Source organism: Oryzias latipes, chromosome 3 (genome assembly GCF_002234675.1).
Source record: "Oryzias latipes chromosome 3, ASM223467v1".
Classification (NCBI taxonomy): Eukaryota; Metazoa; Chordata; class Actinopteri; order Beloniformes; family Adrianichthyidae; genus Oryzias; species Oryzias latipes.
Window position 1 is genome coordinate 25965263 of NC_019861.2, and position 23469 is coordinate 25988731.

At 38.1% G+C, this 23469-nt stretch overlaps 1 protein-coding gene across 2 annotated transcripts in view; it reads left to right on the forward strand.

Annotated features, from left to right (window-relative positions):
• The window catches only part of mdga1 (MAM domain containing glycosylphosphatidylinositol anchor 1), a 190600-nt gene that overhangs the window by 138787 nt on the left and 28344 nt on the right, over nt 1–23469 (forward strand). For both annotated transcript variants that reach the window (XM_023953565.1, XM_023953566.1), the window contains exons 8-13: nt 823–1152; nt 1349–1648; nt 7388–7654; nt 7754–7902; nt 21175–21355; nt 21488–21511. In XM_023953565.1, coding sequence (XP_023809333.1) covers nt 823–1152; nt 1349–1648; nt 7388–7654; nt 7754–7902; nt 21175–21355; nt 21488–21511 — 1251 coding nt within the window. The remainder of the gene's footprint in view (nt 1–822; nt 1153–1348; nt 1649–7387; nt 7655–7753; nt 7903–21174; nt 21356–21487; nt 21512–23469) is intronic.

Sequence of the window (23469 nt, forward strand, 5' to 3'; positions counted from 1 at the left end):
CAGCCCCAGGGTAAAATGGAACATAGGCATGTTTAAACATGCATAGTTCCTATAATAAAATGACAGAAAGTTGTGTGTCAATAACACGGGACACATCTTGATCTTTTATTATTAAACACTTTTATTGGATCGAGCCATTTAAATTGTGAAAAACGTGTCTGATCACTAGAGATTTCAGCATTCAGAACATTTATGACCTATTGTTTACCATCCCTGCTTCATAACCATTTGGTGTTCCTATAAAATGGCCTTTTTTCTCCCCATAAAATGCCAAATTCATAAATATCTTCAGAATTTTATGGTCAGAGTGTGGAGGCCACATCATGACCACATCACATACATGTTTCAATAGTTATTAGTTTATTTAAATAGCATTTTAGTGTAATGTTGGGTCAGGTGGTCAGTCATTCTGTAGTTTTACCATTTACATTCCAAAGCTGAGATTTTTTTTCTCTTTCTTTATGAAAGTTTGAATGTTTAATGTAATAAAAAAAAGAATGACATGGGCTTGTTGCTTTTGTTACAGAATGGTGGAGTAAAAACTGAAAGTGATTTGTAAATTATCAGCAGGTCCCATGTTTTGCCGCTAAAGTTAAAGAAGGCAGAGTGAGTGTTTGTCTACATTAAGCTTATTTGTATTTTAAGACTCCAAATGCAGTTAGGATTACTTTCAAACTGAAGCAAAGCTTCCATGCTATACATTTGTCACATCTCAGGTTTACTGCAACCTGTTTCTTTTTTGTAATGTTTTGTGAGAATGTCTTAAAGCCTCCCAGATGCATTTAACATGCTAGATCTTTTCTTCACCTCATCATCACACAGCCATGACCAACCTGACCTTCCAAATTACACCGGACTCTAATAAGGACAGTGAGACCATCCAGATCGGCCGTGACCTCAAACTCTCCTGCCATGTTGATGCCACGCCTCAAGACAAAGTCAACTACACCTGGTACAAGAACGGGGTCCCCATCTTTAACTCGGATAATCTGATATTGCTGCGCAGTGATCCTGAAATGGAGCCTGGCACCAGTAGCTTAGACATTGTGGACATAAAGTTCAGTGACTTGGCCACATACAGCTGTATGGTCAACTTCCCGGGAAGCAGGGTGCCGGAGCTTCGTGTCGATGTCAACATCTCTCAGAGCAGTGGTAAGATTTCTCTTTTCTTAATCTGCATTTATAGGATTTAAAAACAAAGGCATTTTTGCTTTTAAATTACAGCAGTTGAAATTCAGTGTAACTGTTTCCCATCAATTGTGGAGTTTTTTTTTTTTAATAGAGTATTTTTTCTTATAAAATGATAAACTAAAAAAAAATGAAATAATCCCACTTTACTTTATTTCAGTCACTCCTCCAGTGCTGTCAGTTCCCCCAGGAGGTCAAATTGTAAGCATAAGCGAGGGAGGCAATGCTGAGCTGGTCTGCCTGGTGACTGAAGGCAAACCCCGTCCTCCGATTCTGTGGTCGCGGACAGAGAAGGACCTTGTGATGCCTTCAGGGATACCCGTAGTGGAGACGCCTGATGGGCGCTTGAGGCTAAGGAACGTCAGCCGGGACATGATGGGAGGGTATCGGTGTCAGACTGCTCCGTACAACGGACTCAACATCAAGCGCAGGGAAGCACAGGTCCAGCTCAATGTGCAGTGTGAGTGTGCATTGGCTTATTTCACCTACAGCATTGACAAATCTCCAATAGCATCCTTCAGACCAAGCAGTGTTACATACATAGACAGTGCCACATATCACAAAACTGTTAAATGTAAATACATGGTTATAACTTATTTTGAAAAGTAGAGAAATATAGAAATATTACAGGCGAAAAAGAGCAAAACCTAAAAGTTTAGCCACTTTGCTATGTATGAATTAGAAATGTGTTATTGCATGAAATTGTGAAAGTCTTAGATTTTGCAAGTGATCATTGAAATGTTTGATCAGATATCTATTTTAGTAGAAAAAAGGTTTTATCTAATTTCCAGATGAACATAATTATCAATTCAGCATTTCATGTAAACTTTTATTTAACCTCTTAAGACCCAAGCTTATGTCTGATTACGCCTTTTTTTCTTTTTGGAGTCACAGGGTCCTAGTTAAGCAAAATTACCTGCTGTGTTAGTTTAGCCAAAAATGTGTGGGCATCACATTAACCCTAAAAAGGTCAAACATTAATGAAAAGTAGAAAAAAGAAAAAAAACTGGACAGCTCACTTTTCAACCCTGTAGCTCTCATCATAGAGTATGGGACATTGTAAAGGCACCTCCAGGAAGGAGGCAACTTAGGTCATTTGTGTTTAAACATCCAGTTCATCTCTGAGTTATTGCAAAATGGAAAGAAAATTCAAATGATTATTTTGTTCTTTTTTTATTTTACTTACACTTGACTGCAATGTTTGATGTGAAGTGTCCCGATTTAAATAGTTTGAGAAATTAGAGCTTAATTGTGAGCAAATGGTTGATTACTATTTATTAATTAAAAAAGTATTTTGTTTTTATTTGGAAAAACACATTTTGTGGATATTTGTCATAACAAAATCCCTCATAGTTTGTTGTTCATCATTTAGTTTAAACACTTAATTTTAATTGTCTTGTTGTTAATTAGCATTAAACAAAAAAAGCTTTGTGCAATCTGCAAGTAAACTGGCAAACCAACAACAAACACTGATGCCAACAGTCTATTTAGTTTGTTAATATTCATCTTTATTTTACCATTGTACACTTTTGCCCTTATTCAGACAAAAAAAACGGGAAAACCCTCTTTCCTGTCCCCTCATTTCTCTCCTCTCACCTGTAGGAAGTATTTACAAAGTTAGTTGTTAATGCAGGCACTCTGGAGGGGCAACACTCTGTGAACACTTCTGTCCGCAGTAGTTCTTCTCTGATTAATGAACCAGGTGGCCGCCCTATAGAGGAGGAATGGGAAACATACAAAAGTAGGAATCAAGTTAAAAAAAACAATGAGAATAGGAGAGAATTTTAAAATCAGAGTTGGCTCAGTGATGGTCAAAGGACCGAAAAAAGGAACGGTGATGTGCAAATGAACATAAAGAAAATTTTAACTCAGATGACAAGATCACTTCTATTCACTCAGATTTATATATGTATATATATATATATATATATATATATATATATATATACACATATATAGGCCGAGGACTAGTGAGCGTAGAAGCCACTATCCAGGATGAAACATCCAAGATCCATGAGTACATCAAGCTCAAGGCCCAAACTGACAGTGTGCTCAGTGAATGTCTCAGGCAGAGGATACAGTGCTGGAGGACAGATCCTCATGGGAGGACAAACCCCTGCATGGGATGTACCACCGGACCATAACTGAAGTGGCTGATATCAAGAAGTCCTAGCAATGGCTAGAAAGGGCTGGCCTACAGGACAGCACCGAAGCGCTCATCCTGGCAGCCCAGGAACAAGCCCTGAGCAACAGAGCGATAGAGGCTCAGATCTACCACACCAGGCAAGACCCAAGGTGTAGGCTGTGCAAAGAGGCGCCTGAAACAATCCAGCACATAACTGCAGGGTGTAAGATGCTGGCAGGGAAAGCATACATGGAGCGCCACAATCAAGTGGCTGGAATAATATACAGGAACTTGTGTGCAGAATATGAACTGGAAACCCCAAGGTCAAAATGGGAAACACCTCAGAAGGAGGTAGAGAATGAGAGGGCAAAGATCCTGTGGGACTTCCAGATCCAGACTGATAGGATGGTAATGGCGAACCAACCAGACATTGTAGTGGTGGATAAAGAACAGAGGAAAGCCGTTGTGGTGGATGTGGCAGTGCCAAGCGATGGGAACATCAGGAAGAAGGAACATGAGAAACTGGAGAAATACCAGGGACTCAGAGAAGAACTGGAGAAAGCCTGGAAAGTGAAGGTGACAGTGGTGCCTGTGGTAATTGGAGCACTTGGGGCAGTAACCCCCAAGCTGGAGGAGTGGCTACAACAGATACCTGGAAAGACCTCAGACCTCTCAGTCCAGAAAAGCGCAGTGCTTGGAACAGCTAAGATACTGCGCAGGACCATCAAGCTCCCAGGCCTCTGGTAGAGGACCCGAGCTTGGAGGAGAAACCACCCGCGGAGGGTGAGAGGGGCGTTTTTTTTTTTTTTTATAAGAGGTAGCTGTTCTCTATTTTCATTAAAGTCCCACTCTTATCATCTTTTGACCTATTTTAAAAGTATTCCCAGTAGGCTTTTGATAACAATTATGCTGTTTTCTGGCAGAAAAATATGTCATTTGCTAGAACATAGTTGCTGCAGAGCGACAGTAGCCCATTCATTTGAAATTTGCCTCAGAGTTGTGTGTGTATGTGTGGGGGGCAGCTGGCACAAGTGAGTCCCTTTCATTTCCCAGTATCCCTTTGTCGACACGCTCTCTTGCTAGTTTACAGCTCCTCCCAACCCCAATCTCACATTAGCGGTGCAACAAAAATGGCGAGCAATATCAGAGTTATCCAGCCACAGACTTTGGAGCCAGATGCCAGCTCAAACGAGGAAAACAAAGCCGGACATGGATCTATATTTTCTACAAGTGGATGCATCAGAATGGAGCAGAGCAGGGAGCTTGTGGCCAGCTAATTGTAGATGTATTCATAACAACTGCAAGCTTTTTCCGATGGCAATTTTTAATTGTATTTTTTTATATATATGTCCTCCATCATGAGAAAAATGCTACAAGAACATGTTAAAAAAAAACTTAACACTATTTTCATTGGAGTGGGTCTCAGGCTGTTAGACAAAGCTGCACTTTTTGACACTTCCAGCTTTAGTCCCTTTCTCTTCTGTGTTTCTTGTCATCCTCATCATCAACGTCATCAACCAGATCAGTGCTGGCCTCCATCCAAGATCTCTCTTCCTCTGTTTTGTCGTCCTCTTTTTCATTCTGTCATCCATTCCCAACCTACCACACAGACCTTTCTGCTCTTTCGCTCCGCACTTTCTCCATCATTTGTCTTCCTCATTGTCGTCTTGCTAAAGAGCTGTTTCTCTCTCCACATCCTGCTTAACTCCCCACCTCACCGCCCCCTGTTCTCTGTCTCATGCAAATTGATTTTCTCTGTGTGTACTGTAAGCGCTTGGCTTGATCAGTGTTGCATTCCTGGATGGAATCCATTTCATATCCAATAAGACAGATAGCAACAGTATGCTTACATGGATTACGCTTTGCTGTCTATGAAACATTGCGGCATTGTGCTGCGAGTCCCTAATGAGGAGGAAATGAATGCAAAAGCAAAGCCCGGGAGAAGCTGAAAAGTTAGAAAATAAAGTAACACAGCCAAGTCACTTTTGTTATTTGGAGTGTAAACATGAGAGCCAGTGTGCTGTGGAGAAAAAATAATTTGTCTACCAAATTTGAGTGGGAATGAAAATATTTAATAAACTGCTCACACACAAGCTCACAACTTCCCTCTCCTCTTTTCCAGCCTTTTCTTTATTTCTGTTATCCCTACCTGACAGATTGTTTTTTCTCACTCGTGTCATTTGGTTTTACTCACTTATATGCATCTATTAGTCTATAAATAGGAACAGGAGTATGTGACCATACACTAATCAGACCATCGAACTACTCTTTTGACCACTTTTGCATCATTCAACCTCTGTCACACAGCTTTAACTCTGCAATAAGCATGTATAAGGGGTTCTGGGGGATCATGATGGCATGGTACTGAGCAGAATATAAATAAACGATTATAAAAACAAGACAAAGGCAAGATGTTGGAATTTTCTTTCCAAAACACTAAGCATCTTCTCTGAAAACACAAACAGGCAGCTCAGAATGCCAGAAGGTAAATGCTGGGGTGGTTTCCAGTCTTTTTAGCATTCAGGTGCTCGCTCATGTTCCCTGGACTGCAGTGCAAGCACAGAATGATAAACTGATTTCTAACAGAAATTTGGTCTGACTATGTTTACCGGTCTATGAAAAATATTTGGAAAAAAAGTAGGAGTTTTAGTCACAATAAGTTGATGTATTTTTGGAACATTATGCATTTCTGAAACATACAGTAAATTTATTTGGATAGATTATCGAATGAGCTTTGAAGCTGCTGTCTTGACAGAGAGCTGTTTTTTTTTGTTTTTGTTTTTTTACCTCTGAACGCTTTACTTGTTCATGCTGCATTAGGCAAGGAGGTTTTAAATTGCTTTAGTTTGTAGTGCCCAAAATGTATTCTTTATAAAAGCCTTGCATATTAAAAAAAAATGTTTAAAATCCATCTTTGGAGCTATTTTATTGGAGGTTTAAAGATAAAAATTGAACAATAAGTGAAGGACAAGTGAAGGAAGAGTTGTCACAGTTGATGTATATGTGTATATATATATATATATATATATATATATTGGCCCAATCTTGAACTCCAAAGTTAAGTTGATTTTTTTTTTCATTTTATTATACAACTGTTGATATCATATTTCTTAAAACTTCAATGTCTTTTACACTTGTTAACAAATAAAAAGCATAAGAGGAGGAGGCAAAAAAACAAATGGCACAGAAGCATGTGCTGGTGGCAACAGCGCTTCGCAGTTTTTAGATCACACGTGTCTCCCCGTCTGAAAAGAACTTAGATGCTGTCCAAGTACAAATGCTTGAGAAAGAAGCAACATAATGACAATAACTTGGTTCATTTATCAATAGTCTCAATACTATAAGTTTAAAAAAGACAAGTTAAGATAAATAAAATTTACAAAAAAAGAGTTAAAATGACCTTTTCCTCTCTGCCTTTTAGTAAACATGGTCATCTTTGTCTTCTTTTTTTTCAACCATCCTGCAGCGTACCTACACAAAATACTCAAATGAAAGCAAATGACATATTTACAGGGGGTAACTTGGACTCATAAAGTGCTCCACTGAGATGTCTCCACCTTCAGGGGTTTTAGCACCAAAACTTATCACAGTTCACATGTACCACAATTAGCAATTGGATTTCGTAGATGGTTAGCCAACAGCATTCTAGCTGGCCTGGGATTTGTTTCAGAGTAATTTGGTTGAGTTGTGTCTTGGCTGACCCGAGAACAGCAGCAGTTAGCCAGCCATTAACCTCCAAAGTCACCATTCACTTTTAATGGGTTAATAAGTTAACTAGTTAAGAGATTATAGTTTGGAAAGTCTGATTTTTCTCTCATCTGTCCATGGCGATTTGAACATGTTTCTGTGTAGTGTGTTAAAATCATCTGATGAAACAACACACAAAAAAACAACAACAGGAAATGAAGTAATTGAACAGACTTTAACTTGTGAGTTAAAGTATTTTTTGCAAACACAACCTGTCTACATTATTTTCAAATATGTTGTGTTTTATAAGAGTCACCACTTTGAACTTTGAACTGCCACTGAGACAGAATTTAAAAACTAACAGAATGATATCTGATGCGTCCACAGACCCTCCCATTCTGGACCCGGTCTTTCAGGATGTGCGTTCTCGGACCTCTCAGACAGTCACCCTGAAGTGTACAGTTCAGCGAGCAAACCCTACACGCCTGACAGAAATCCGATGGTTACGAAACGGAAACTTCATACGAATGTCCTTGCCGGGTCTGAAGGAATCACCAGAGCTGAAATTCAAACTGGAACCCAACAATAGTGACACGTATGAATGCAGAGTTAGCAACAGTGCAGGAACATCCTCGTGCACCTTTAATGTTTCTTGTGAGTGAATTTTACGTGTCTGTCACTTTCTATTCAACATCAATCATTGATTTAATGAAAACAATAAAGAATGTTCTTTATTTTCTTTGTGTCCAACAGCTAAACCCTACAATGCTGAATTCTACTTTGACACACCTAACCCGGTGCGTATTCTGAAGGGAAATAATTATTCCTACAACCTGCAGTGGACACAAAAAGATCCTCAAGCCACAGAACGCATCGTCGGGTACTGGCTAAATGTACGCAAGGTAATATAAAAACTACTCAGGTTGTGTATTCTACAGATTTAAAATAGGGTTTTTTCTTTTAGACAAAACAGCTGCTGTTGAAGTAAACAGACAGACAGCTAACTAAGACATCCTCTTGAAGAAAATCTAAAACACTCAGGGGTTTCAGAGTTGGTGAAAATCATAACAGAAGATTGATGCATAAGTCTGGAAGTACAAACTTGAAGAAAACTGCACCTCCCAATGGTAAAGAAAAATAAACTTGGCTCAATCACAATATTTACTGCAGTCTGTGATCTGACAGTAACTGAAATGAACCTAATCTTCATTGTAAAGACGGATCACTGCAGCCGTTGACCTGTGTGCCTCACCTGTCTCCTCTCCTGCAATTGAGGGGCACTCACATGCATGGAAGGAGTAATCCTGACTAGGGAGTGGCAGAGGAAGCAAAGGGCATGACACAAGGAAAGCACCGGTCACTAGTCTTGGCTTTGAAAGAATCACCTTGAATGGTCTCCCTCATGGATTTTAAAGACAAGAGCAAACACACCATGAATGCATGTGTGTGTGTGTTGTGTGGTAAATCATGCATGCTTAGTAAAGATAGGGATTTGGGGCTTTGGAGGACTCAAGCATGTGTTTTGAATCACTATAAACTGGCAATATGTGGGAAGACCTCCTTTTTTTTTACTAGATGTGCATAAATAATAGTTATTTAAATAGTGTTTTCGTGCCGGTTTGAATTACGGTACTTAAATATAAAATAGATGAATGTATTAAATAATAAATGTCACCACTTAAACAATGAAAATCTTTTCTCTGTCATTTCTAGGCTTTATCTTCATCTTCCATGAACAGAAAGTAGAGCGGACAGTTAAGACGTTCTGCTCCTTTGCACCAAAATCTGAAACTACGTTGAACATTTCAAACAACAATTTATTGCTTAAAAAATCTGCCTGACGGAAAATTTTGTTTAATTCTAAATGATGTGACAAAAATGAGTTTTTTCAGCTTTTATGTTTCTTACTATGATTTGTTGTGCCTGTCCTTGGCTGAGCATCTTTAATTTGATGTGACTGGGATTTTCACAGCCTTGTGAAGGTGTTAAATTAGCCTTGCACTCAGAATCTGCAACTTAAGACGCGATTGTGCAGAAATATTTACTGAAGGCATGAGTGTGAAGTCAAGTCAACAACTATTATTCCTCTTTATTAATTACTGTTTCGTCTACTAACTACTTTGTGTTCAGAATTATAAGCAATTCACTTTCTGCCTTTAAAGTTTAGTTTTTTACTTTTCCACTTTTCATGCCATTTTTGCCACCATTTCTTGCAGATTAAGGATGTCAAATTGCATCAAGATGTGTTTCCTAATCTCTGTCATTTCATCTCTGGGTGTTCACCTGCACACATTCTTATGTATTCAGTAGAAATCACAAAGAAGTCACAAATACCAAAAACAGGAAAGAAGAGAGGCCGGGGAAGAAGTTATGGATGCAAACCGAGAAATTAAATGCAAATGAAAGAAAAACAGCAAATCTCTCGAGTCCTCTCAAGTATTAAATAGAGTACTAGAACATTCAGATGTAATACCATCTCAATTTCACAACCCATCTATTTCTGCAACTTTTTTAACATCTCATCCTTTTAACGCCTTGACACTCTATCTTTTTAGCACATGCAAAATGATGTAGGGGTCCTCGGGGAGGCATGTAGACACTGAGGGAAATGCAGCAGGACAGATCAGTTCATTGAGGGCAGTGCTCTGTGGTGTAGATCTAAACAGATGTATGCTTATACTCACATTTTAATTACATCTTGACTGGAGTTTTTTTATATATATATATATGTAAGCTGGTGTTCATTCATTTGGCACTATGTCTTTTTTTTCTTAAATCAGTGTATCAATTAATATTTACAGATTACATGCAATCGTGAGTGGATCTGTATGGTTTGTACCAGAACTTACTATTATGCTTTGAAATCCCTTTTTACTCTGCTGTAGGCATCTGTTACTTCACTGTTTGGGGATTCACACTTACAACTGATGTGTCGCCTTTGTTTTCGGAAAGCTCTCTTCTATTTGATTGATTTCCAAACATCCTTCACCCTCCACAGTTCCCAGATTTGAATTTGTAGGCAATAACTGATTTGTAAAAATGTCACCTTTTAGTTATGAGTTGTAGATTTCCTTAATTGTTGGGTGCATGCTGCATTTATAATCATAATGAAGATGTCAGAGCTCATCCATACATGTAATTGACGTCTTGTCTCAAATACAACACTTGAGAGAAACTAAATCAAACATATTTGAGAGAGTGGTATTTTTAAATACTATCTTTAAAGAATAATCGATCTTTAATATCAGATAAATACTGTAGAATTATGATGGAGTTTTTTTTACCTATTACAATTCATTTTTATGCTTCTCTACATGTGTTTGATTCATTAGCATTTTTCTGAATAGATATCGTATTGTCAGCTCTGCAGTGTTTTTCATTAGGCGTTAAGGTAACTTGTTTGGGCTAAGTTTGAAATTGGGCTGTCTCTGTCTGGTCGTGGTTTTGTTTTTGCTAGTTCTAAACCTTCCGACATTTTGACCTCACGAATAGTCTACACTCAGCTTGACAAATTAGCTGAAACAAAGGTGGGTAAAAGCAGGTAAACAACTGTTTGTCCCATCAATATTCAAAAACAACTACTAGTACTAAAGTACAGGAAAACAGCAAATGATTTTGGGCTAGGGTAATTATTGACACACATGTCATTTTTATTTTATTTACTGATGAAACAAAGCCATGTGCACAAGCACTTAGATGGCACTTACTTTTGTCTTCCAGTTTTAAAGTACCGGTATTTGAATGCTTGTGCAAACAACAGTGTTAAAATGAAGATTTTAGTGTGCACAACTTTCTGTTCATGTCATTGCAATGGAATGAAATGAGAAAGCTTGGGCCATTGCAATGCACAGTTTCCAGGGAGTCAGTGCCGTATCTGTGCTAATAATTACTAATATATACCTTGCAAAAGGAATAACGTGCAAGGAGTGGTCAAAGATCTTGATGTCTGCCACTTCAGAATGTTTCCACTTAAACCCCTGGCTGCTAGTTGGCGGCACAGCACTCTGAGCCTCTTTGAGCAGCTCTACACCGCACCAAAACAACAAGATCTCAGAAGAATCAGCTTTTGTTAAATGCTAAATGTTCAGTCAGCCTTGCAGTTTTTGTTGTCATGAGACATGTACTACTTAGTCTTTGCTTGGGATGGGTACCAGACCAAAACTCTGTGCCCTGTTGCTGCCAGTACAATATTAAAAACGTGGATTGTGACGCTTTGTAGCAGGCTTCAGATGAGAATGTGTGAAGCAGCGCAGCTGAGATGTATCGTGATACATGTAGTATCGTGAGATGCGTATGGCGATACATATTGTATTGCCAGAATCTTGCCACTACACACCCCTTGTGGAGAATGTAGCCTGTAGTTACAGGTGGTGGTGTATAGAATGACTCTGGTGGTGAGGAAGGTGAAGAGGTCAAAGCAGAGGACCAAGTGGTGAAAGTTAAAATGGGGAGGAGTGGGATGTGGCTTTAGGGGGGAACAGAAAAAAGGATTTTCTCCCAAATGACCGCACATCTAAAACTAAAATGATCAGGGAAACTGGGGAGTTTCTTAATGGGCCGTTGGAGAGTGAGAGGATGCCTGAGGAATAGAAGAAAAGTGTGGTGGTGCCAATGTTTGACAAAGAGGGAGACCTGTTGTAGAAAGTACAGTAAAGGAAAGGTGATGAGTCACTCAATAAAGTTATGGGGAAAGGTTGTGGAAGATAGGATGTGGTAAGTTTGTATTTGTGAGCAAAAGTATGGTTTCATTCCAAGAAAGAGAACAACAGATGCAATCTTCGCTTTAAAGATACCACTGAAGAAGAAGAACAGAGGTCAAAAGAAGCTTTAGTGGGTCTTTGTAAATCTAGAAAATGTTTACTAAAAGACTAAGATCCAACATCTGTGTTGAATTTCAGTAACAGCCCATATTGTTACAATGTTCTGTTACAAGACAATTATTGACTTGATTTCCTGGTTGATTTATTTTAAATGCTGCATTTGTACAACAGAGATTTTTAGAAAGTGAAACACAGTTGAGCAACAAATATTTTTATTTAGCAATAATATAGAATATGTTACCCAGCTTATAAATGCCTCAAGAAAAATAATAGTTTAAATAGTTAAAACATAACAGGAAACAATGAAATGCGTCTATTCAGGATTTTGAGTTTATCTCCAACTTTTTCTCGCTCGTAAGTTCTCTGATGCTGCTATATTTGGAAGTATTTTCAAATGCTGATTGCTGCTTGCAGTTATTAAAACTGTTTAACCATTGCAAAAGAGATACCACTTAAAAGTATCTGGGCCTGTAAGCACACCTGCAATCTTTTTGCCAGTTATCATTGCTATGAAAGATGTTATATTTTTCAGCCTCATGTTTAAAATGTTTTCATCATGAGGAGTCTTACTGGTAACATCCCTCCTGTTTAGCACTGTAACAGTTGGCACCTAAGGTCATAAAAGGCTGGGTTTACGCCTCTGTGGCATCTGCATGAATCAGCAACTGGGAAAAGACCTGAGTTGCATCTTTATTGCACAACGGCTCTTTGCCTCTTACCCACATTGACAGTTTATTTTTATTTTTATCGTGTTGTGTTTTTTGATGACAGTTTGATGGAAAAAGAAAACTAAGAACACTGGAGAAAAATCATGAAAGCCTCTGGGTTTCTCAATATCACACATACATATGTGGTAGATCGCACAGGCACACACATACACAGGTTGAAGATGGACTTGCGTGTGATTGAACACATCCATCCATCATACCCTTGAAATACTTCACTCTGTCACTCTCCTGTGTATCTTTTTTACTCCTTCGCTTTTTAGTTTCGTGTCACTGTATCACAAACAAAGACACCGATTGTGTATGTGTGTGGATCGACCTATCAAGACTGTCAAAGACTTGAACCTGCAGCCAGAGCAGCTGGATTCCTCTGAGCCACACTTCAGTAACTTGCTGATCCAGCTGACATACTGTAAATGTATTGAAATAGTGCATGAATGTGAGCCAGAGCCTTTTAGTCCAAACCCCTATTCCTGCCTGTTACCTATGTCATCAGTTTCCCACCCACCATAAAAGTCCTTTACATTTATTGCTGACCAGAAAACAATTGACACATCTCTTCTAACTGACAAACTATGCATATGACATGAACTAAGCTTTTCTTTTATTCAATATTTAACACAATTATTCCTACGCATTTGTGCAAATGTTTGTTTGGCTGAATTGGAGCAAAGTTTGGTGTTAAAAGCCCTCGATTTAAATGATTGTGTTCTGCAGTAGCTTTGATGTCAAATGTTATATACCGCATGACAATGTGCGAGGTGGAGTAGTGAGTCAGCTAGCCGATATACTAGTAAATCAGTAAAAGTGTTCTAAAGCTGTACGAGGAGAGATAAGAATTCTGAGCAGTGCTTTAAATAAATAAAGGTGTATCTGTGACTATATACTTGGGTATATGTGCTAATTTAGTCCTAATTTGGAAAAAACACAAAACTATGGAACAATAACTATGACGATATAACAATACATGTCAGTTTTGCTAATAGGTTTTGCTTGATTTACAAAGAAAAATACCACAAGCCGTGTTATGTAAAATTAAACCACAAAGTAAAACACTTGTTCCCATAATCCTTTGGGAACGTGCAGGAATCCAGGGTTCGATTCCCGGAAGGGGATAAACAATGGTACTGGGTCATTTACCATATCAATGGCGAGCAATGAACATCAGCCAGTGAGGGTCCTTAGGTAAGGCCCTTAAAGCTACCGCCTCCCGAGCGCGGTTAGGCTGCAGCTCACCGCTCCCCCAGGGGATGGGTCAAAATGCGGAGAAGAATTTCTCCATTGAGGGATCAATAAAGTATCAATTATCTTTCAAATCTTCATTTGAGTCGAGTAAGATAAAATGTCTGATTCAGTAAAATGTACTCAAAAACCTGTACAGTGTTCCTTTATTGCAGGAGATATGTTTTAAAAATCACCCGCACTAGGTCAAATTCACAAAGTTGCATTATATCTTAAGGCTGTAAACAAAGATAAACTGACAATTTAAGCAGATTTGGAGAGCTCCACATGACTGTACAGGAGACACAGCATGCAGTAGGTCGGTTGACAAGGTCTCCAGCTAATCAGGATGCGGAACACAGTGTCCTGTTTAATTTAATAAAACATGCAAAATTGCATGAAAAAAAATCCACGAAACAGTGTGACCACAAAAGATGATCCACGATAAATGAGAAACCAATCATCACTTTTTTTTACTGTTTAAACAAAAAAAGTTAAAATAAAATCTAAACCTTATGAAATTGCCTTTGCTTCCTCTTTGTCTTTAATAGTGACCAAGTATCAAGAATACTATCCCGTTGAGTTTCCCCATTCCCCTTCCTCCTGTTCTAAGCAGCAGGTATTTTGTTTCGCATAGCCTTAAGGCCAAATGCTGGCTCTCAGCCATGATGCTTAAACTGACCCCAACTCTCTCCAGGACTGGAGTGAAGAACTGCTGCACGCAGGTCAAACAGGGGAGAAATGCATGCTGAGCTGTTTGGGATAGTGCAATTGACAACACTTTAAAAACAGTGAGAACATCAATACGACTGGACTTAAATAAACATGCTGGGGTGCTAGACCAATTCTTTAAAACGTGGAGAGGCAAACTATTGAAAAACAATTAAGAAGTGAAACCTATGACCTTTCTTTTTTTGGAATCATAAGACAACTCTCCTGCTACTTCATAAAAAGGCCCTTCTATTACATAAAACATTTTCCCCTAGTCTCAATAGAAGTTTTTCTAATTCAGCAGCTGGGAGAATTAAGTTATTAAGTACATTACTCTTTTGTCAAAATAAGATAAATGCATCAACATTTAATACACTTTGTATTGTTAGATGAGAAAATAAGTTTAAATAAGTTTTAAAAAATAAGTTAGTCAACATTGCTTGCACCACTGACAATGAGTGTTGATGCATTTAACAAGAAACCAGAAGAACTGGCAGGAAGCAGGGGAACTTAACAGGCTTTAGTGGCACAGGACCTGGTGAAAGAGGCTGGATTTGATTCCAAGCTTCTTGCCAAGCATGCTCTTGGACTGGGTCGTGGCTGCTATGAGGAACTGGCAAAGAAATTGGAGATGCACCAAATTCTTGGCAGCTGCAGGCAGGACTCACCATGGCCCTATAAATAAAAATGATCAATTCAAACTGGCAAAATCTGAATTTGTGTAAAAGGGGAAAACACAGTTGAGATCCAGCTCTCCTCATGTGAGTGTCAGAGTACAGGAGCAAAAGTAAAGAAGTAAAGTGCACTGTGTACAGAACTCTTTTGGGGAGGTACAAGGAGCTCCAAGTGTGCAGATTTGATGCAATCGTTTGTGTTAAAGATCCTTTTTTCAGTTTTTTTCATTCATTCATTTTCTATTCCGTTTAGTCCCTTTTGGGGTCATGGGGCTACCGGAGCCTATCCCGGCCACTTGTGGGCGCAGGCAGGGGATGCCCTGGACAGGTCGCCAGTCTGTCCCAGGGTAGAATGTCCATAATCACACGCGCATTCACTCTCACACTCACACCTATGGACAATTTAGAGTTGCCAATTAACCTATGTTAAAGGTTAAAGATCCATAATATATATATATATATATATATATATATATATATATATATATATATATATATATATATATATATATATATATATATATATGTACGTGTGTCTGTGTGTGACATATATATGGTCTGGGTGAATACTCGATTCCGATTGGCTGCTGGGTGTGCATTAAAAAGTGATAACACACTTTTTAAAAAAAAAAAAAAAAAAAGTGATAACACACAGTGATAACCGCACGCCCCAAAAAGAAGTTCTGGTTACCTATCTTAAATCTTCTGTATCACTGTGCCGGTTTCTTCAAAACAACTTTTAGCTCATCATCTGGGAAAAAACAAGCGGTAAGAGGTGAACTTTCTCTGTGAACTGATGCTTTATTCAACCCATCGTGACGATCAGCATACATATATATCGCTTTATATCACCGAATCTTGACTCCAGTGGTGGTGTGGCGCCTTGACACGTTAACATGACAAAGCACCGCTCCACATAACAAATAGTCCGCTTTTTGTGAAAAAAGCGATCCAAATCGGGGGGAAAAAAACAAGAATTAAGGACTAAAATAATATTTATTTCTTTTCTAAGTGACCATGGTATAAGCGGAAGCAAAGGCTTCCACAACGTGTGTGAAAAAGTGAAAATGCATACTTCGTTGGCCATTAACCCTTACATACAGTCCAGACAATAAATATTTGGACAGAGACACAGTCTTTCTAATTTAGTTTCTGTACATTACCACAGTGAATTTTAAAGAAAACAACTCAGATGCCATTGAAGTGCAGACTTTCAGCTTTTATTCCATGGCTTTAACAAAAAGATTGCATAAAAATGTGAAAAACTAACACATTTTTTAAATGTGTTAGTTCATGGGCTCGTAAGTAATTGGACAATTGACTTCCATGCTATTGCATGGGCAGGTGTGGGCAATTCCCTTGGCATGTCATTATAAGTGAAGCAGATAAAAGGCCTGGAGTTGATTAGAGGACTCGTGCTTGTATTTTGAAGATTTTGCTGTGAACAGACAAAATACGGTCAAAGGAGCACTCCATGCAGGTGAAAGGAGCCATCATTAACCAGACAAAACCAGGAAAAAAACATGCGCGAAATTTCTACAGTATTAGGAGTGGCAAAATCAACAGTGTGGTACATCCTGAGAAAGAAAGAAAGCACTGGTGAACTCAGCAACACAAAAAGACCTGGAATCATTTCCATGGTGAAACCCGTTCACAACAGCCAACCAAGTGAACAACACTCTCCAGGAGGTAGGCGTATCAATATCCAAGTCTACCATAAAAAGAAGACTGCATGAAAGTAGATACAGAGGGTACACTGCAAGATGCAAGCCACTCATAAACCTCAAGAATAGTAAGGCTAGATTGGACTTTGCTAAAAAGCATCTAAAAAAGCCAGCACAGTTGTGGAAAAACATTCTTTGGACAGATGAAACCAAAATCCACCTCTACCAGAATGATGGCAAGAGAAAAGTATGGAGAAGGCGTGGAGAAGCTCATGATCCAAAGCACACTACATCATCAGTAAAACACTGTGGAGGCAGTGTGATGGCCTGGACGTGCATGGCTGCTAGTGGCACTGGGACACTAGTGTTTATTGATGACGTGACACAGGACAGAAGCAGCCCAATGAATTCTGAGGTGTTCAGAGACAAACTGTCTGCGCAGATCCGGTGAATGCAGCCAAACTGATTGTGTGGCGTTTCATAATACAAAACATACAGCCAAAGCAACTCAGGAGTTTATTAAAGCAAAGAAGTGGAATATTCTTGAATGGCCAAGTCAGTCACCTGATCTTAGCCCAATTGAGCACGCATTTCACTTGTTGAAGACTAAACTTCAGACAGAAAGGCCCACAAACAAACAGCAACTGAAAGCCGCTCAGTAAAGGCCTGGCAGAGCATTCAGAAGGAGAAAACCCAGCATCTGGTGATGTCCATGAGTTCAAGACTTCAGGCTGTCATTGCCAACAAAGGCTTTTCAACCAAATATTAGTAATGACCATTTTGTTTTCAGTTATTTCATTTTTCCAATTACTTACGAGCCCATGAAATGAAGGGATTGCGTTTAAAAAATGCTTTAGTTTTTCACATTTTTATGCAATCTTTTTGTTCAACCCATGGAATAAAAGCTGAAAGTCTGAACTTCAATGACATCTGAGTTGTTTTCTTTAAAATTCACTGTGATAATGTACAGAAACTAATTTAGGAAAAATGTGTCTCTGTCCAAATATTTATGGTCCTGACCCTCAAGCTCCCAGGCCTCTGGTTGAGGACCAGAGCTTGGGTGAGAAACCACCTGTGGAAGGGTGAGAGGGGCGTATTTTTTTTACTATTTTTTTTTTAATATATATTTATTAAAAACACTACAGAAGGACTGGAGGGAATATTACATATTTTATTGAGTAGTTGACAAACATACTTAAAGAGAAAATAACTTTTTTATTACTTTAAAAATGTTTGAAATGTCATTGTTTTATTCTTATAAAGCATACTGTTGCTCTCAGTTAACACAAAATGCTGTTTCTGAACAGTCTCTATTTTAAGATTTGATAAAAATGTCCAAAGTTGTGCAGTCCATTTAAAAAGGGCTTCTTAAGCCTTAAAAGTAGTTGAGCCAAGATCTTTAATGGCAACTGCAACAAACTGTTCACTGTTTGGCTGTGAAGGGCTTTCTTTGTAACAATAGAAGGGTGTTTGAGCTTGTTCAAAGTATAGCAATATACATCTGGTTTTTGACAAGGCATCCTCAAAAAATTCATTTATTTTGTTGGAACTTTTAAAAATACTGCTAGAATTATGCATGATCTTTAGTTACTAAGTGATGGTCAAATTTTGATACAGAGAAGAGCTATGACTCTATCAGTAATGAAATCTTCCAGGTCCTCAAGACATAAAGAATAATTTCATATCCACAAATTGTCCTTTCAGGGCTTTTGTTGTGATAAAATGCTGATGGTGAGTTGAAGGAACCCACTGCATTAGAATAGAAATGCCAGGAGCTTAAAGAACACTATTGTATCCAACAATATGTAAGGAATAAGCAAACGTTCAACTGGCGCAGGTAACTGAAACAAAACAAAAATTGCTGCAATTAACCCAAATCACAAAATAATGACAGTAAGCAAAGCCTGAGCAATGAAACTGGAATAATGACAAGAAGATTTTGGCAAGCAACAACTAAAACTGGAGTATTACACTGAAAGTAATGAAGGTAATTAACAAGATGCAGCTCAGACAAATTACGCCATATTGTAGCAATAAAATGGAAACCACTTTTCAACAGCCTTTTTTTTTTTAAATAACTCAGGTCCCCAGATATGAAATTCCAAAGTTTGGTTCAAAAGTGTCTTATACGGAAGCATATGTTTCATTTGTTTTATATTGTTTAATAAAAGTCTAGTTCTAAGATGAGTGTTCAAATATGTTTCTCTAAACTTTCTATATACACACTGACTGAATGGAAGAAACATGTTGAGTAACCAGTTATCACACACACACACACACCCACAAACACACACACCCATGACACAGCATTAACACACTTCTCTGCTTCATGTGTTCCCTGATAATGGCATGCTGTGGGTGGACTAAGTTGTTATGGTGAAGTGGCTGACCCAATGCATTAGATTGAGTTCACCGTCGGGTCTTTAAGTAGTAGGGATCAGAGGGAGATACACAGCTAATGGATCCTTATCTCTGTGGGTGGAATAACACAGCAATAGCTTTAATACATGTGATAGGGACAGTAGAAGAAAAAAATCCACAGCTTAACAATCAAAAGAGACAACAACTGGGCATGCTTGATATTATAATCATTTTACATTTTTATTCTTATGCTCGATCACTTAAATGAATTTAGGGCTGCCTATGCAGGATTTATGTGACTCTTTTTAAACATTACAATTCAGCCTGAAATGTAAAAATGAAGTTTAATTCTAAAAGGTTCATTTAAATTTTACTTTTTAAGTATTTGTTTTTGAGTCATGGTGCTGGTGCACCTGAGGCAGACTACATGACTTGCTGAGGTCAGTGATACTGGACTAACATGTCTTCTTTAGGACATAAGTTAAGGAAACGAAGCAGATTTGACTGTGTTGGCTCAAAGTCATTTTATAAACAAAGCAAGAAATCTATTAAATTTTTCGACACCACAGAAAGCACTGCATTTTAAGGTGCACCATCAATGAATGTTCTATTTTGGAAGATTTGTCATATATGAGATGCAACAAACTATGAGGCGCATTAAGCGAGACAAAACAGTCAAAGATTTGTGGCGTACATCAGTCAGACTTTATAAACTGTGTTCACAGTAATTTTAGAACTTGTTTGTGACAAACTACATGTTAGCTATGAGCAGTGACTCCCAACCTTGTTTGCAACATGTAAAAAACACAGTCTGACAAAGCTACTTGTTAGCCACGGTGGCATATTTACAAAACCTTGTTTGCAATGTGGACAAAAACAGACTGATACCACTAAAACAAACATGTGACTATGCTAACTACTAACCTCATTAGTAACCCGTAACAAAGACTGTTTGACACAATTTGACGGTAGCCGCATTAGCAGTTACAAAACACCCAACTTTGTTTGCAACCCAAAAAAAAAAGACCAATACCGCTAAAGCAAACACAGTTGTGATTATGCAAACTCCCAACATGTAAAAAACAGCCCAACACCTACACATTAACCATGTTAGTATATCTACACTGCAAAACAGACGATCTTGTTTGCAACATGCAAAAAAACAAAGTGACATTTTGAATGTGGTCTGTAGCTCTCAAAATAGCTTTGACATCAGTAAGCAAAACTAAAAAGAATCCATATATAAGGCGCTCCAGATTAAAAAACACACTGGCAGTTTTTGAAAAAAAATTAGGCTTTTTCGTTTGCTTACAGTTCTGAGAAAATGGTATATTGTGGAATTATATTGACCAAATACTAATCCTTGAGTGTGGCCATAACAAAAACCTCAGGTACTGGTCTTTGGTAGAGAATGCACATGTTCTGTTTGTTGAGACTTAATAAAACAACAACAAAAACAAAGCAGAACTCAAAATCAGAATCCAAGTAGGGGCCATGACTAATACCTAATGCTGAATTTTGTATTGCAACAATAGCTATCTGTGGTTACAGAACGCACAGTGGGGTTACAAAAATATATAAAACATCTAACATCTATTGTTGTTATAAAAATGAAAATATTTTAAATTGAGTTATTTGATGGATAAAACAAATAGATTCTCGATGATTGCTATTCCAAGGTATTGTACTGTTCTCAATTTTCAAAACTATTAGCAACCTGACCGCCATATGAGACATTTACTACTCCAAAGTACTTCACACAGAACTACTTAAAAATGCCATTTAATAGTACATTTGTTATAGAGTCATGAAAGATAGAGAAGAGATTGTGGGTGCTGAAAGTGTGCCTTGCAGCCACCCACATTTATGTCTCTTGCTGTTTTTGCCTTCCAGTCATGTCTTTATGTTTTTTTCCTACAGTCATTCGCAGTTGTATGTAACACATCTCCCTGCATTTTTCTTTTGTGCTTGTGTGTGGCATCACCCCTGTGAATGCAGAACAAGCAGAAAATTCTGTCAAAGCAAGTGGACCTGGGGGGCAGAGAGCCAGAGAAAGGTGTCCTGATGTCCTACACAATACCAGACCTCAGGATCCCTCTTTCCTACGAGGTACGACTGGCTCCCATCACTGCCTACAGCACTGGGGATTATGTCAGCCGAATCATCCAGTACTCTGAGCGTGAGTTTCTTATAAAGCCCTTAACCTATTCTTTGAGAAAGATTTTTACATTTTTCTGAAACTGCTACTTTTAAGTAAATGTTTATAGGAAAATTTGACTGATAGTTACAATTTTTTAATTTTTCTTCACAGCCTACACCTACCCAAGATCTTCAGGTGAGAATAAACTACAACTTTTCCATCACACATTGCTGTATTCCATCCATCTGGCATTAGCCAGATGGATGTAAAACTCCTAAAGAAAGCCAAGTTTGCTCCAGGCAGCATAAGTGCAAGTTTGCCAGTGTGGAACTTGCTGGAAATAGGCCTTGGCTTTTATTACATTTGTTATTGGTAAACAAAAAAAAGGCTCAATGATAAAAAGCTTGAGGAGGCAAATAAAGGATGGAAAGAGTTCAAAGGAATTTTAAGTGAAACAGTGTCCATGAGAGCAGGATGAACAACTTGTTTTAGTGGTGAAATTGATAAGAAAACACAAAAAAACATGAAGTTGAGCCTCTTTGCTTCTGTCAGTCTGATGCTTTTTATGCACTGATTCTCATCTGCCTTTCATCCTCTCTCTTCCTACTTCTTCTTCTCAGTCAGTTGCATCATGTCTATTTTCTTCATTAAGGGACACGCTGAATTTTTCTGGCAGGAGTGGCAGTTGGCTCAGCCAGGGTGAGGCAATTAAAACAACAGCAGATTGTAACAGACTGCAAGAACAACAGTGTAAATTGAAAGGAGCGCATGTAGTGAAACAGGGTGTGAATGGTAATAGATTAGCTCCCCGAAACAAAGACGAACACACAGGCAGTCCTCATGGGGAGCAAGAGCTGCGTGGATCTGCAGCAGACTGTTTTCGTGTGCGTGTGGGTCTGGGATGCTCTTGCTAAAGCTGTCAGCTTGGGCATTTTTATATGACGGCTGTTATATTGGCTTCTTTAGTGATTTTCTGATAATGGCTAAGCCCTCCAGATGGGCTAATGAAGGAGACAACACCATGGAGAGAAGCCCCTTCATCTTGCTTAACAAGGAACATCAACGTTAAGAATGATGTAGCAGCATTGCTTCTTTGTCTTTAATGATGTGCACAGCAATTAAAATAGAAATTGATGGCTAGTTTTGAAATTAATTTAAAGTTCGTAGGATAAGAAAAAGGGGTTTCAGAGAAGTACACATTTAATTCCAGCATGTTCTGTCCGATTTATTACGGAACATGTTGTGATTGGAGAAGTTTTACTTTCATTTGCAGGGTCAGATTCATGCTTTCAGTTTATCAAACACCATCAAGTGGTTATTATGGGTGATGAAGGTTATGTGTTAACTCTATTTGGACAAATAAAGACATCTATGAAGTAGTCCTGTGCTGTGTGGTTGTCAGAAAATTTATTTAGTTCAGAGAATGGATTTTTCTTTTTCCCAAACTTTTATGGGGTTGAATTACCTGATATAAGATTATACTGTATATACAGGAAGTATATATATATATATATATATATATATATATATATATATATATATATATATATATATATATATATATATATATATATATATATATAAAATTTAATTCATACTTTTGATGAGACGGCATTGTTTTTATTTTAAGACAGTGTTTGATACAGCAGCCTGATAATTGGTTTACCTTTTGAGTTCTTATTCATCTGTGTTGACATTTTTGAGCCACGCTGTGCCAAATGATGAAGTTTCAATTTCTATTGACTTGTTTCCCTCTGGAAGGCCAAACCTGAACTGAACCAGAGGAAACTGGATTAATTTGTGTCAGATCTGAGCTCCATTTTAGACCACCTTGTCAATTTGTGATCAACAGTGGACATATGATTCAAGCAAAACAACAACAAAAGTTCATAAGACATCATCCTTTGTAATTCTTGTGAACCTTTTGCTGAAAACCCATATTTTTTGTCATTTATTTGCAGTTCTTTTTATTAATATCTAAATTAAACAATGTGCCAAATGGCTTATTTCGTGTTCTTAATGTTCCCATGGGGTTTCTGATGAGCACGCACTGAAGTTGCAGTCATGCTGTGAATATTTGATTGCAAACACCAGACACTCCAGAAAAAAGTATGCCACAGGCTGCCCTTGGTTTTCTCAACAGAATCACTGAC